The 16,069-nt window shown below is 33.1% G+C and overlaps 1 protein-coding gene across 1 annotated transcript; it reads left to right on the plus strand.

Annotated features, from left to right (window-relative positions):
- Positions 1–7,477: 7,477 nt before the first annotated feature.
- LOC128167804 (QRFP-like peptide receptor) lies at positions 7,478–14,417 on the plus strand. The gene is made up of 2 exons (XM_052833722.1): positions 7,478–8,336; positions 13,476–14,417. Exons 1-2 carry the CDS (start codon positions 7,906–7,908, stop codon positions 14,161–14,163), a joined length of 1,119 nt encoding a protein of 372 aa, XP_052689682.1. The 5' UTR covers positions 7,478–7,905; the 3' UTR covers positions 14,164–14,417.
- The last annotated feature ends 1,652 nt before the right edge of the window (positions 14,418–16,069 follow it).

Consider the following 16,069-nt stretch of genomic DNA (forward strand, 5'->3'; position numbering starts at 1 on the left):
TCATATATCTTTTTGTTTGTTTGTTTGTTTTTTAAAAATTTAGAAATATTCTTGTGAAATTTAGAACAAATAACCATCGTCATCCGATAGAGGTTGGTCGCCGGAATAATTTACATCACGAAAGAATTCGAATCGGCAATCTGTGTAAATAATAACCAAATCGGGGACGGATTTCACTAACTGTAAGAATGCAATGAAATAAGGAAAGATTTTTTTGCAAGAAAATACTATGTCCAACCAAATATTATTAAGTTCTGTAATCTATTGACGAATAACAACTTTTTGTTTATAAAATAACTATGTATTTGCATTACCAAAATTCATGAGATTTGTTATCCATATGCAGTATCATATGAGCTAGCGCTTTGAATATATGTAAAAATATGTTACATATATGATGTACCTCTTGTACTATTTACATGGTTTTGAGAATAAATGAGCTGAACTGAAAACTTCATAGCAACCTCCATTCCTTTTGCTTAAAGTCAGCCTTAACTGATTTTGAACGACGAAAGTTGAAGACAGGTCATCCCAATTACTTAAATTTGAAATATAAAGTAACAGATATGAATAAAATTTTTCACAAAAGATATCTTGAAATATATGTTTTCGTAATTTTCTTACTTGGCATAACACTAAAGGTCTTCAATTCTAACGTGTATTGTCATTGTTGCAAAATCGCAGCAAGATCTAAAATATAAATTAATTATAATGTTTGCATAAATCCAAAAAAAAACATTATTTGAGAAGTGCTGTATGTTTACCATGGTAACACTTTGAAAATATTCTTATGCACAAAAAAATTTCTTTATAAATATTAAGAATATTTGTGAATGTAAAGTAATTTTTCTTATAATGTAGAATTTACAATATTTTGTATATACAATATTTACAATATTTTGGTCATCTGAAACTATATGGCCACCACCTAAAGTATTTTTACATAGTATGACATAAACATGACCTTAGAATATAAATTATTTTACTAAACAGCTAAGGCTTAAAGGGTAACCATAAAGCTCTTCGAAAACAAACTAATTTCATCTTAATATTTCAGAATAATTAACCTACTGAAGGATTCTAACAATACAACCATTTCCAACTCCTCTATACAAACTGAGGTCTTCTTGAATATTCGCTGGAGACAGCGCCACACTGCGGTGAGGGTATAAAGTCAAATTTTCGGAATTTTCTGATATTCGGCATGCGTGATTTGACAATTAGCAGGAAGGAATATAAGTCGTGCATAAAGATACGGCGGAGAGCGTACACACATATCGTTATAAATTTATCATATAAATTCGTGGTATACATCAATCTTTTACGTGCGATATCTAGAGACGCCGATTTGCTCGCTATCAATTCCCCACGTCACCACTGCTCCGCAGAGAGATATCAGTACACTATAATAAATTCAGATATTAATTGAGTACTTTGACACAAATCAGTTTTCTGACATAACATTAAGATAAATTCTTTCACAAGAAAGCGACTCTTTTATTTACAGATCCAAAAGCTATTTATTTAATTTTTTCTCGAAAGTCTTCTGCATTTACACATCTTAGTAGGGGGAAAAAAGAAAGAAAGATTGCATGAGGGGTTTTTTAAGAGAATGATTAATTCTCTCGATCTATCTGTTGAATGTAAATAATTTTTTAAGCCTGTTATCTGTAGTTTTATGAAATATATGACTGATGCTAATCAGGGTGGAAATCAAAATGAAAGAAATACAAAAAAATTAATATTTCTTATATCTGAAAAACGTGCTTATGGTCAAAATTCCCGTTTTGTGGGAATCTTAGCTTGATTAGTCCCGGGCGTGCAGTGATATGGGATTTCTGACTTTCTGACATAGTTGATAAGAAAAGTCAAAACTAAACCTTTCATTAATCCGGGAAGAGATTATTATTAATTAATTTATCTACATTTAAAGAGAAAAAGGATAGATTAGTTGCTAGTATCAAAATTTTACAACTCATGTTACGTCAATCGGCGTTGGAAAAGTTCTGTGTGTATGACTTATTCGATAGCATTGTATGGTGTCTTATTCAGGTCACAGAAAATGATACCAGGCCCCGGGGCCATAAAACTTAGACGAGCTCACTTTTGATCTCAGTCTCACTTTTCCACTATATGTTCCTTTTGTAAAAGTGAGACTTAGATCAAAAGTAAGCTCGTCTAAGTTTTATGGCCCCAGGGCCAGTACCCAAATAATACTTTTGACTAAAACGATAAAAGTTCATTTTAACTTCCAGAAAAAAAAACTTGCTAGTAAATAGTAATTATGAATGTACCTTTTAACTTTCCACTAGTTCTGTTATAGATTATGATAGTCCCTGGGATCCCGATTCAGTGCCTCTATATATATATATATATATATATATATATATATATATATATATATATATATATATATATATATATATATATGTATATATATATATATATATATATATATATGGTATTTCATTCCATCTTGTTTACATGTCATCAGCAACAATTCATATTGTTGCTATGTGTTGGTTTCATGTTGATTTCGCGCAGTAAATTTGTGTAAATACTAACATTATCTGAACATTCACAATTTGAATCCTGTGGATTATTATCTTGAATAAAGAAACAATCTTGACAAGATAAATCTTTTTTTTTTCGTTTTTTAAAAATATGATGCAATCTTGATTTTAAATAGTATATATCAGATTGATTGCATGGTTTTGAGGGAAAACAAAGCACGTGCACATACCAGTAATCTCTTTGCAAACATGGATAAGAGGCTTGGAAAAAAATATAATGGGACTGAATTGTTTTTTTTTTATAATTTATAACTGGGTTTTTTTAAACTTCACATATACACTGTAATTATATTAGGGCGAGTAATTAGTAATAATGATAGGTCTAGACTTTAGTTTCTGTGGGTTCTGTTTTAAAAATATTTTTTAGCTCCAGAGACTCGAAATTAATTCTAAAAAGATTATCACCGTATCAAACCGGATTAAGCTGTTTCGACCTTGATCTACAAAACTCTCTTGTGTACTACATGTACAAGCATTTTGGGAATGCTAGGCCACAGTTTCATTCACAAAGCTAAATAAATACTCTTTGAAAAACAAGAAAAAACACATGTCTTCAATGTAAACAATTTCCAAGGAATCTGGTACAATATCTATCATTCACAGCAATAAAATTGTTTCTTCTCAAGGAAGCACCAATTAACTATTTCATTAAGTTTGCATTTATTCGCCAATTACCTTGACCGGGGCATGTTTATATTCTTGTTCCTTTGTTTCTTTCTTGCTCAATGCATTTTTCTAGAATGTTAAAAACTATGACAAAGGTTTATAGATAGATGAGGTAAGTTAAAGGTTGCTTTCTTGGTTGTTGTTTTTATCCTATTGCGCCCTGACTATTTTCCAAGCGATGAAGAGGCACGTGCACGTAGAAAACAATGCATCAAATTCAACAAAAAGAACATCAGTGTGTTGAAAAATAAAAAGGATTTTTTTATTCATACCATTACCTTATCGTAAGATTTTTTTATTTAACTGAGCTTCTAATTCGAGAAATTTGATTTTTCCTTTTTCCTTTTTTTCTTTAATACAACCTTTAACAAAACAGATTCAACAAAACATTTGAATTTACAACTTTGCCGGTGATGTTAATGACAGCAATATCAACATCACATCAATCATCTAAGACAAAACGGCTGAGAACAATTTAATGGACGGGTTTGAGCTCTAGATAAAACTAATAATGCGGAGATATTCTTGATAAGCTCCGCGAGTTTCGCAACAGCAGAAGAATTCACCAATCGGTCAATTAACAGTGGTACAAGGACTGATTTCTGTCAAAGTTTTATCTTCTATCAGTTTTAATTGCCACAGATCTTCTTTGTTCGCATCCTTCCTTGATATTTTTTCCCACCTAGGTGTGGTTTTGTTTTAGGTTTTGGGAGGGTTTTTTTTCCAAAAGGTATCGAATTTTACTCTGTTGTAAGCAATGTAGTGGTATATGATTGGCGTTGCCTGATAATGAATAAATGATTTTAATGAACTTTAATGTTAATAACCTTCCTATAGTAAGACAAAATGATAATTTTGCATTTCCTGAGAAAGGGTGGGAAATGGCCCATTTAGTGACGTCATGAAAAAACTAGGAATGAACGATGTTCTCAAACTTCTATAAGAAATAAACAGCAAATTAAGTTAATAAAAGTTCACCGGGATATGAACTTGGTTGGTCACATCCTGTGAAACCCAAAGGGCTTCTCAGGAGAATTGATCACGTACCAACCAAGTTCATATCCCGGTAAACTTTTAAACATTGCTGTTTATTAATTATATTTACGTTTGATCAGAATTGTTAAAATTACCAAGATTTTAGGTTTACAATAATCCAAGCGACAAGCGATACGCGCGTGCTATGACCATTTTGACGTTATGAAAAAAGTTCATACAGAATTGAACGTTTTCGCTATTCTATAGGTTCATGTAAGGAAACATATCCTCAAATGTAAATAAATAATTGTTTTATATATTATTACAACATCTGACAGTGCATAATATAATAGGATTTTTAAAAGTTGTATAAAAAGGGGGCAGAGTTTAGACTTAACCAAATATTGTCTCTTTTTTTTTTTACAAAAAGTCTATTTGGACTGCCATGATTAAGTTCGAACCACTTTCTCTTCAATGACCCCCTACATCAATCTCCTCGGATCACTCCACGGTTGCTGGCGGACAGAAAAGAGTTGCATTGTATATCATTAGACCTCCAGAAACGGGAATTATCAATCATATAATTATTCGTCTATGGCTTTTCTGCTGAACTTGGAAGTGTCTTTGAATCACGTATGTCAAATTAAAGACGTTTAGGTCTCACTTATTATCTACCCATTAAACACACTTTAGGGTCATTCGCTGTCACATCGTCCCTCATCACCCCCCCCCCCCCTTTGCCACTTATATACATTTGTTGAGGGTTTCACAAGAATCAAAATATGCTTTCTTTAGAGAAACTTGCCGTTTCAAGATTTTTATAAAGAACTGCTGAGAAACATGAGCAAATACACAGTAAATTCTAATTTCAATTGCAAATCAAAGTGACATTTTGTATTGAATGCGTAGGGTGTAAAATTGTGCGTAAAACTACTGTTCATTCCCGAGATGCGTCTTGGGGAAGAAAAAAATACACGTGTCGCGTTTACAATCTGTAACAGTACAATCCAATTTTAGTCTCTCCAACGTGCGTAAGGAAGTAATGTACAAATTAATATTTTAAACGCTTCCCACTGAAATAATCAATAAACTTCAATTTGACATGTAAGTTATAATAAATTGCTTTAATTAGATATTATGAATCAAAATGAACGCATTGAAATTAAGCAGGCGCGATCAATGTAAATTTTTTAAAAAGATGATGCAACTGTTAATGGTAATGAGGCAACTATTCCTGTTAACTAGAAAGATGATGCAACTGCATTCTTTGGCCACATTGAGAAAATCAAAAGCGCGTATTTTCCCCCCAGGAACCTATTTAAATCAAGTCAGATTAGAGTCTTCTACATCGTGAAGAACCACTTCCCGGCGACCTCAAAACCCTTACTGTGCTGTAACTGAAAAAAAATGATATAAATCGGATTCAACTGTTCATCACTTTTAATAAAAGAACATGGCGATGTAAAAACTTAAATACAAGGAGTGACAATAATTCAACATCAAATAAAGTGTTAAAATAAAATGATGTTTTCGATAAATCTTCAGCCTTTACACACCCCCCCCCCCCCCCGGCATATTCTCATCTTTGTACCTAGTTTAAACAAACGCCTTGAACTTTGTTCTCTCTCCAAGGCATGTGCATTTCGTAAAATACCAGTGGCGTAGCTACCATGTATGCTTATATGCCTGAGCATGCACATCATTTGGGGGAAAAAGGAAGAAACTCAGTAAAAAAATAAAGAAAGAAAAAAAAAGAATTCAAGTATTAAGGTCCATAGTTAGTTATCTCTTCAACGGTTTCCGTCAACCGGTCCTACTTTATCCGGAATCAATGCTAAACAAAGACGTCTTAAATACCAAATATAGACACGCATTGTGGTCTTACAGTATCATAATTGTTAAATAACAGTACACAATTCATGTACCTTATAAAGCACATCATTTTAAATCCCCCCAATAGAATATCACAGCTTTATTGAGATATTCATTAGCATAAACTAGGTGAAAATGAACTTTCAAAAGAATAAAAGCTTTGAGTGGGTCAAAAACAAGCGTAAAAAGTTTTTTCTTCTTTAAAAAAGCTTTTAATAAGTATATGATTTTATGCCTAAACTATAACCAAAACAATTTTAAGTGCCTAAAAATGCTGAAATAGTGAGCATTCCTTTCAATTTCTGTGATGATTGTTAAAGTTAAAAGTCGTCAGAATTCATGAGCTTCCGGGGCCTTCGCCCCCTGGGCCCCCACCAGGCTTCGTCCTGGACCCACTGGCATTTTAAGCATGCACTTCGATTCTGGTCTAGCTACGCCACTGAATACATTTTGTTTCATTGCCCAATCATTAGTGTGGACAGATGTTTAGATCTAATGATGAGACTGTCGAGAGTGTGGTTAAGCATTTGAGGGTGTTCGCTTAGAAACATCTGCAATTAAATAATAATTACCTCTTCCAGAATCCCTCCCATAGCCCTGAGTATTGCTGATAAATCATATGCTTACATTAATCGCTAAATACCGGTTTTACTGCAATCAAGTTTTTTTTATGCGTTCATCTGGTTTCTTTTTGTTCTCCTGTTGTGATAGACTTTCTCTTCTTCTCTTTTGTTTCACATTTTGTCCTGCATTCCATGAGAAAGAAATGGTGATGGGTCGTAATTATCGACGTAAATGAGCAATTTATGAACAGAATATTACGTCTTTAAAACTGACGTGTATTTCAATTTGACGATGAAAAGTCTAAATTAAATAGTTAATAAATGATACATGTAATATGTGCATGTGGTCTTCATGATTATGTCACTGTGACAAACGTTTTTATTTTTTTCTACTATATGCTGTTGATGCCTTGGACTAATCACATTATGACTGCCAAAGCATTGTTTTTAATTCTCTTTCTCTATCTTTTTTTCAATACTTTGATGTGGTTGCAACATTTCCAAAAAATTATTGGCATATGCCATAACTTCAATAAATGCTTATTATATATATTTAACTTCAATGCTAAAAAAAAAATGTGAAATCAATTAATTTTCTTTAATTCTTTTTCTAAAAGAACAGAAATTGCTCAAGGGTCACTGAATATTTTTGAATAACAAATCTGAAGTATTACAACGACTCTCTCTCTCCGTTTTGAAATATTTCAATTACCCATTGCCGAATCCAAACAGCTTTCCTAATAGACTTTAAACAATCCACACGACCCCGAACTATCTGACATCAGTCGCTGATAGTTAGCGGAAACTAGCTTATTAACGGTATTTACTTGGCCGTTATCACACACAGTTCTGTTTTAGTCTCGTGATTTGCGCTAATCTCGCGTCAAAACTCATAGAGTGTCTCATCTTTTTATTCTCAAATTTTTGAAAATGACTGGTTTCGTCTATAAGGAATTCTTGCACGACACTGCTGAGGGGATTTTTTTGCGCGTATGTGATAGCGAGGTTAGCATTGATAGGAGTGGTTATCAGAATGGGAAGTAACCGTAGATAGATTCGGCAAGCAACAAAGTTTCATGTGTAAACAGATCGGTTACTCCTCTACCAATAATTTAGATGAGACCAGATAATATACATCTGCCGTATTATTTTTTTCTATAAAAATCGCATAATTTTGCCAGACGACTCTTGGAGAGCGAGCCTTTAACATCAAGACTTCAGACTTCCGACCTGTAGAGTTGTTTTAACTATTCCTTATGGATTTGCAGCCAGGCATGATGAATTACTCAACATACTACAACATGTACGACTATTATCTTCCGGATAATAATTCGGATTATTTTACACCTCATCCAGATCACTTTATCCCACCACCAGTTCCTGGACATATCAAGATAATTTTTACTGTGGTGTATTCCATTATTATGCTCTTTGCACTCTCTGGAAACACTCTGGTCATTTTTGTCATCCTGGGTAACAAGTCTCTACGAAACGTGACCAACATGTTTCTGATCAGCCTCGCCATCAGTGACATTTTTATTTCCGGGTTCAATATTCCTCTTGGTTTACTATATAACTTTAATGGAGAATGGACGCACGGGGAGATCCTCTGTAAGTTTGTGTCCTTTGCCACGAGTGTTAATGTCATCGCCAGCATCATGACCTTGACGGCTGTAGCTCTAGAAAGGTATAGTATTAACATTTTCTTATGGCTATTTTCGTAAGTCAGACAAGACTTTATATAAAATGTATCCCACATTGGTCAAACATGCTTTATGACCAGACACTATATATAGTGTTCTTTTTTTTTTATCAAATGATGAAGCATTCTTTTGGGCCAGATCCATATATTTGTTCTCAAATGGTTTAACTTTATTATATTGGGTTTCCCCTAAAGGTCAAGCATTCTGTAACTGTGATGCACTCGTCATTATATGACAAAAACCTACTCTTTTAACCTTTGATTACATGTAGTGAAGGACCGTATCGAAACAGATATTAATGGAAGAGATAGGGGGACTGCCAGTCAATGTTTCACCAATTCTTGCCAGGAGGATTAATAAGATAAAAAAAAAAGCTTTGTATATGCACATATAAGATGCTCATTTTGATCTATCTGTTGAACATGCAGTCCCTTATAGATTGGTCTTCGTATATGCCTTTAATTGCAAACATTGGTTATTAATTTGTTTTTGTTTTTTACTATTTCTATTCATAGTAGTAATTTAATTTTACAGTCATATACCTGGTACGTACATAAAAAGCATTTTAAGCTTTAAATTTGATAACAATGTTTTCTAGTTGGAAGATATCAAGCATTCACGTTTGTTATTTTAAAAGGTGATCCCCTTATCTTGATCTAGATATTGTTAATTTTAAAAGAAGTATACATAAAAGTGTGAACAGTGATACAATATTGTGGTTGCTTAAAAATAAATATATATTTTTATCATCATGTTTTCTCATTTTAACTTTAAATAATGCATAAATATGAGTATAAATCATTCTTAGTAGAGGTTATTCAATGTTCCATCTTTTACATTCTCACCAATCTGATTAAAATCAGATCCTCGATCCGCTCCTTACTTCTATAAAAAAAAATAAGGAGCGGATCGAGAATCTCATTCAATCAAATTGACACCCCCGTAAGTTCGTAAACATTCTTTTATTACAAAAGTCTATTTTTCTGTAAGTTTTTTTAATCAAAGTTCATTGAAAGCTACAAATGCATTTTATTGTTCTAAAAATGTCATTAATAAAATCTTTTATCTCTAAACGATTTGGCAAAACCTAGTTGAAGACTTGCAAGAAAGATTCTTTTAGATTAGTTAAGATATCTTTGATGTTAATGTAACAATCATATTCTTGTAAATTCAAATGATATAGAGTATCCTAACAAAATTGCAATTTAATTGTTCTTAAACAGACATATTCTTAAACTTCCAATCCATAAAGATAAAATATTTCATTTGCGAAAATATCTTTTTTTGGTTAAAATAAATGTGGGGGTTTTTTATTCAGTAAAAATAACTCTTTTAAAACATTTAAAAATGAGAAAAAATAAAATTATATGTGAAAAGAAGATAATGAAATAGACATTGTGCATATCATTTTTTAAAAATATGAATAGGACAATTTGAAATTGTTTTCGCATAAAAATCATTATTCAATATCATTTTGTTGTAAATCAACGTTGTAATTTATTTTCTCGTTGTTGATATTTCGATTGCAATTTTCACTCATATAAAACCTCTTCACAAATCTTACGGAAAGATGCAGTTTAAAATATACATAGTTTTAACCTTTTTGGTCGTAAAGAATGTACCGGCTTTAGCTAATAGCCAAAAATCAATTCAGCAATTTTAGATTTTTGAAAGAATAATAATAAAACCAAACAGATAAGCACAGATTTACTTAATGTTGCCACAAAACCTTTCTTTTTGTGTATTTGAAACTTTAAAAAATCTGCTTTGATACCATCTCTGGGGGTTTTGTGAAAAAACGGATTCTCCAGCAAGGTAACCACGGAATCTTGTACAAACATCTATAAATAAAAGAAGTTATTAGTTTTGATGTGTTGGGATATAAATATCAAATGTATTGATAATAATAGTCATACCATTGGAATGTGTGCATTCAGTCATGATGTTCCGGATTTGTACTAGAAAACCTAACCACTGGATAAACTGTTTTAAATTTTTACTGGCGTCAGAAATTCACATGACTGTTCGTTAAGAAAATGCAAAATTACACTGCACGTAAGCTGAGATAATTAGAAACTTTCAATGCTAAGAAATTCGAAGTATGAACAAACTTTCAAAACCTAGATCGGTCAGACATTTGAGAATATTTCCATGTAAATGACAAAGGCATCAATTAATAAAATTAGTTAATGTATAAAGTTAGAGGATATGATTCATTCAACGAAATGTCCCTCGCCATCAGACATTGCCAAAACCATTTCTGTTCTACCTTTTAAACTTTTTAACTTTCTTTATCTTATTCCATGCATACGAAACAGGCAACAGAAGAAAGTAATTTAATTAAAATTAAGGAACTGAATATTGACTAATTAGAAATATAACACATTTACTAGAATTGCGTTGATCAACAAACACAATTCACGTGCACTACGTTAACTTCTGGTGGCTGCATCGTTGCAGCTGAACAGCAGTAATCCCCAGAGTGACGTCATAGGGTCACATGCGTAAAATATTTTTGCTAAATAGAAAAGTGTTTAGTTAATGTTCTGACTTGGCCACACAAATTCAATCTCTAAGAATTATCAAAAACCAGATTCTGATATATGTGCATCTTATGCATGTAGAAGTTTCTGCAATAAATGCTTATTTTTCATCCAATTTTCTAATATGCACTGACAACAAATTTTATTTTTCATTCAGATCCTCCCGTTTAGTGCTTTAGCGTGTGTGACGCATTTAATTCATCTAAATTTGAACGTGTTCATCTGATCAATATATCAAAAATAGAAAAATTTATCTTTTTATGTTATGTAGGATGTTCAATTCGATGTAATCTAACAAAATTCTAGTTAATAGTAAGCAAATGCCGGTGTAATTGGTTGAAATTGAAAAGTCGTCAAATCGGTGGGTGGCAAAGATAAGACAAAATCTACAAGCAGGGGGATTCCTGATTCTGCGGAGGTTAAATCACTAAATCACGGGTCGATAAGCCCTCTCTAGAGGGTATTGGAAGAGGAAACGTAAAAAAAGGAGTCGGTAAGCTACCACCGTACAGACTGTATGAAGGTTTTTCTTTCATATGGTGTACCTTTTTTCCGGTAAAGTTTACAAAAATTTGGTATATATATGCCAACAGTCTGTTCCCCAGAACGAAGACCTGTATCTGAAGATTTAACAGTTTTTTAAAAAGGTTTTATCCGTCATATGGATTTTGATTTTTGTAAAATTCGGCAAAACGAAAAATTATTCTTTGCCAAAGTGTTGTGCTCTAAATCCCAATTGCAAAGTTTGGCTTGATTTTTATCTTCTGAAAAAGGGGTTCTGTTTTGTTGACTAAGCAGTGTTTTTGAGAAAAACTTGGAAACATAAGTCAAGAAATTTTGACCTAAATTTTAATTCCTCGCTTGGTATACAAGTATCATAAAGATCAATATCTCAGAATTTTTTGTTTGACTGTTCAAATTTTAAATTTGCCAAATGTATAAGCATAATTTCATGGCATTGATAGATTAAATTTAAAGAATAAAATACCCTGAAAATTGAAGTTTTGATTAATAGTGCTCATCTGGTAACTGTAAAATAGGAGTTTATGTATTAAAGGGGCGGATTTAAGATTAACATTAATGTTAACAGTATCCGAGACAATCAAAATCACAATATATGCATGTCATAAAACCGATTCATCGCCTATTTCGATAAGATTCGATTATATAAGCAACTGCATACAAAAAAAAAATCAACCTTTGCGAACCTACATTGACGTTTGGCTAAGATATACTAATCAGCATTTACAGGTTTCTTATCTTAATAATGGTCGGGTCTGATCTATTAAAATAACCAAAAGGATATGGTATGTCACCAATATGATACTACACACATCTGTTTTTAGAGTCTTATGAAACGTGTAAAGTGTTTACGTTATCAGTCAACAAGTGGGGAGCAATAGCGTGTCCTGTTCAACCTGAATACAATTTCAAACTTTATTACTACCACACTGGTTGCATCAGTTTTAATATCTGTACAGATTTTTATATTTTATGTCCCCCTGCCTTCGGGGTGCTTCAAGAAGGGGGGCTCAAATTAACGTCAAAGATGTTGCATCGCGCCGTGGAGGAGGTGATTAGAAATGCCTGTAATACTTTATTGTTATCTCGCGCCGTCAATGAACTCGAAAAACCAGTACCGACATCTTGATAGTGGAAGAAAAATGTAAAGGTTCCACAGCTGGACTCTGCTCCCTTTTTTTTTTTAATTTTCACTTATGTTCACTAAATGATTTAGTAAAGGGCGTACACAATGCATACGTGAGGGGAAAATAACCGGCAATAACTTTGAGCATTTTAAGAGATAATAATCGCCCGATGACAGTTCGTAATTTTTTTTTATAAATTATGTTCGATTCTCTCGTACTGAAATGAATTAAAAAGGGCAAAGAGTTGAAGAACTTAATTGCGATTCTAAAAAAAAAATTGGCTGGGATCATTAGATACGGAAAAAGTAACGAAGGTTCCGATCCTAAATTCAACAAATACTTTAAAAACTTGGCCTCGTGGTGGTAAACAATTGAGTTTCCGTTCTGTCCGCGGGTAAATCTTTAATCTAAACATCGGAATGGGTGGAAAAAGTTCACCTGTTGAATAGTGGTTATCGAAATAACACAGAGAATGGTTTACTCCCACAAACGCACGTATAATAATTGGGAGATAATCTGAAGAGTATTTTGGGGGGAGTTTCCGACTTCATTAATCATAATAGATGAGAGGTTTTGATACTTGTGATGATGATAGGTATCAGGAGTTAAAGGGAATTCTTCTTCCTCTATAGTGCATCTTGAAAATACATGTATGAATGTAAAAGTTTACCAGCTATAATACATATATATTTTTAAAAATATCTCAAACGCGATTTACGATACAATATACATAAAAAAAAAGTTTACCAGCTATAATACATATACAAGTATATTTTAAAAAATAAATCCAACACGATTTACAATACAATTCACAGCAAAACGTTTATGACCATACATACCTTCTATCCATTCCAATACATTACAATGAATGTAGCACGGTTATGTACACAACAATAAAATCTTTCTAACATGCATTCTGTCCATTTTACAGATACTATGCCATTTGTCATCCCCTAAAGATGCGGTACCTGAAGAAAACCACCCGCGTGGTGGTGGTTATGATCGCCATTTGGATCTTGGCACTCGCAGTGTCCTCCCCATTCCTGGTTATTCAAAGAATTGGGAAACGTCTGAAAGTAATCAACGAGCTTCCCGGATTGGCGTTCGTGGAGGTTTGTGTGGAACACTACGAGACCAAAGCGTTGGAAGAGGCCCACACTCTGGTACAATTCACCGTATTTTACTGTGTACCAATCGGAATAATGTTGTTTGCTTACGGCAAGATCGCCCATCAGTTGTGGATCAGGAAACCGATCGGGGACTCCCATGACTGGGAGAAATCCTTGAAGCAGAAGAAGAGCATCATACGAATGTTGATTGTGATCGTTCTCATCTTTCTCTTAAGCTGGTTACCATTCTTCGCCGTTCATATTTACCGCTTTTATCATTACGTACCCTATGAGAACTTCCGTCTGGTGAGTCTTGTCGTTCAGGTCATCGGGTTCACGAATTCAGCATTGAACCCGATCATTTACGGATTCATGAACCAGAAATTCAAGCAGACATTTCGTCATATGTACACCAGACTTCGGATGAAGATTTACCGAGGGAACAATGCTTCAGTACATAGTCAGTCGAGTTCCGCCCCGAACAGTCAAACAGCAGAAAGTGTGGTCTAACGGTGATGCACGTAGTAACAACTCTTTTTGAACAAGAAAATACCCAATTGCATTGTGGGTCGTTCTATCAATGAATCATGCTGGTTCATGTACATGTGAATTTATTCTTATTATAAATCTGTACATATATTTTCAATTTCTATGATAACTTTTAACCCATGTTGTCTCAGCATCAGAAATATATTATATTTTCATTAGTTATTTTCCCTTTGTCATTTTACTTGTATACGAGAATAAAAATTGATTGTATCGAACTATCTTCAGTTTATTGGTAAATGTACCCGTACTTCCTCAGAGAGTGTCTGCGATAATGACTTTCTATTCCGTCTTGCTAAGAAAAAAGGGGATACTTTATGTATATGCATAATTCCATTACCTTTCCATGATTTAGTATTTAGCAATTTTAGAGGGTTTGTTTAAATCATAAAATGTTTCCTTTGGCGATTCATGCGGGATATGAAGGTAGCGACATTGCTGAAAAAATATATAACCCGCGTCAGCGGATTATGTTATTTTTTCTGCAATGATCGCTATCTTCATAATCCTTATGTTCCAATCATCAAAAAAAGCTTCTTATTGTTTTTATTTACATCTTTCTTTTGACAAATAAATAAATTTATTGTAAAAAGTAAGTAAAATTAACTAAATCAGTGTTATACTATACATCAGTACGTTAGTTGATTAAAAGAAACAACAAAATCGTCTCCTACGGGAATTTGAGTCTGACATCATCAGGTTTCGACCAATCGATAAACGGGCCGTGTAGATTTCAGTCTGTCTGTTTCTTTAGAGCTATGAATTAACTAAAGTAGAGGGAATCATACTCGGTAAATGTAAATATTCATTCTATACAACCAAAGGTTGATTAACAGCAACAAATTCTTCAAAATATCCAAAACCCGCGAACAATACCAATTAAGATTTTACTTTTGCATTTTCCAGTTTGGATTAATATACCGAACTGGCGTTCTTTATTGTGTTTGAGGGGACACTAAATCACTTGAAATAAGAGATATGTGGGAACAATTCAAAGTTGTAGGTAGAAATGTACATGCAAGCGCTATCGCTAACTTTCCTTATTTCATAGCAAGTAATGTGACGCTGATAAATTTGACACTTGTTGCAAAAGCTAATCAAGATATATATATTTTTAAACAGGGACAAAAATTTAAGGCTTTTAGTTTATACAAAAATATCAAGATATATATTTTTTTAAATAGGGACAAAAATTTAAGGCTTTTAGTTTATACAAAAATATCAAGATATATATATTTTTAAATAGGGACAAAAATTTAGGCTTTTAGTTTATACAAAAATATGATTGAAGACAACAAAATTTCCCTAAAAGTTAGAATTAAAACCCAACCGTGCGACTAATGAATGTCTGCTAAATGCTCTTACAAATAAGCCACTTTAAGTCACAACATCCGAGCGTACCTTGCGCATATCCATATACATTGTATATTTTTTTAAGGGGGGGGGGGGTTGGGGGGTTGGAGAGAGGGGTCAAGGAATACTTCATATTCAATATGTTTACTCAAGGGTTTTTTTTTGGGGGGGGGGGGGGGTGTCACAGGTCTATTTCTGGCAGGTTTTTCATGTGAAATTGTAAGTATGAATTTTAATGTTCAAACAAGAGGCCCATGGGGCCACATCGCTCACCTGAGCAACAATTGGCGTTCAAAAGATATTGTGCCATATGGTCCCTCGGTAGAATAACAAAAAATAAATATTGTCAAGTATTCGAATTTTACAATTATTTTTGCATACACGTAATCTTTGACATTGTACCTTCATGAAATACTATTTTTTACCAGAATAAGAAAATCCTACGCAAGATATAAAACTAAACATTTGGCAGGGGTACACTGTTAAGTTGTTAACTTCCAATTCCCTATATTTTCGT

The sequence above is a fragment of the Crassostrea angulata genome, chromosome 10 (assembly GCF_025612915.1).
Source record: "Crassostrea angulata isolate pt1a10 chromosome 10, ASM2561291v2, whole genome shotgun sequence".
NCBI classification, from domain to species: domain Eukaryota; kingdom Metazoa; phylum Mollusca; class Bivalvia; order Ostreida; family Ostreidae; genus Magallana; species Magallana angulata.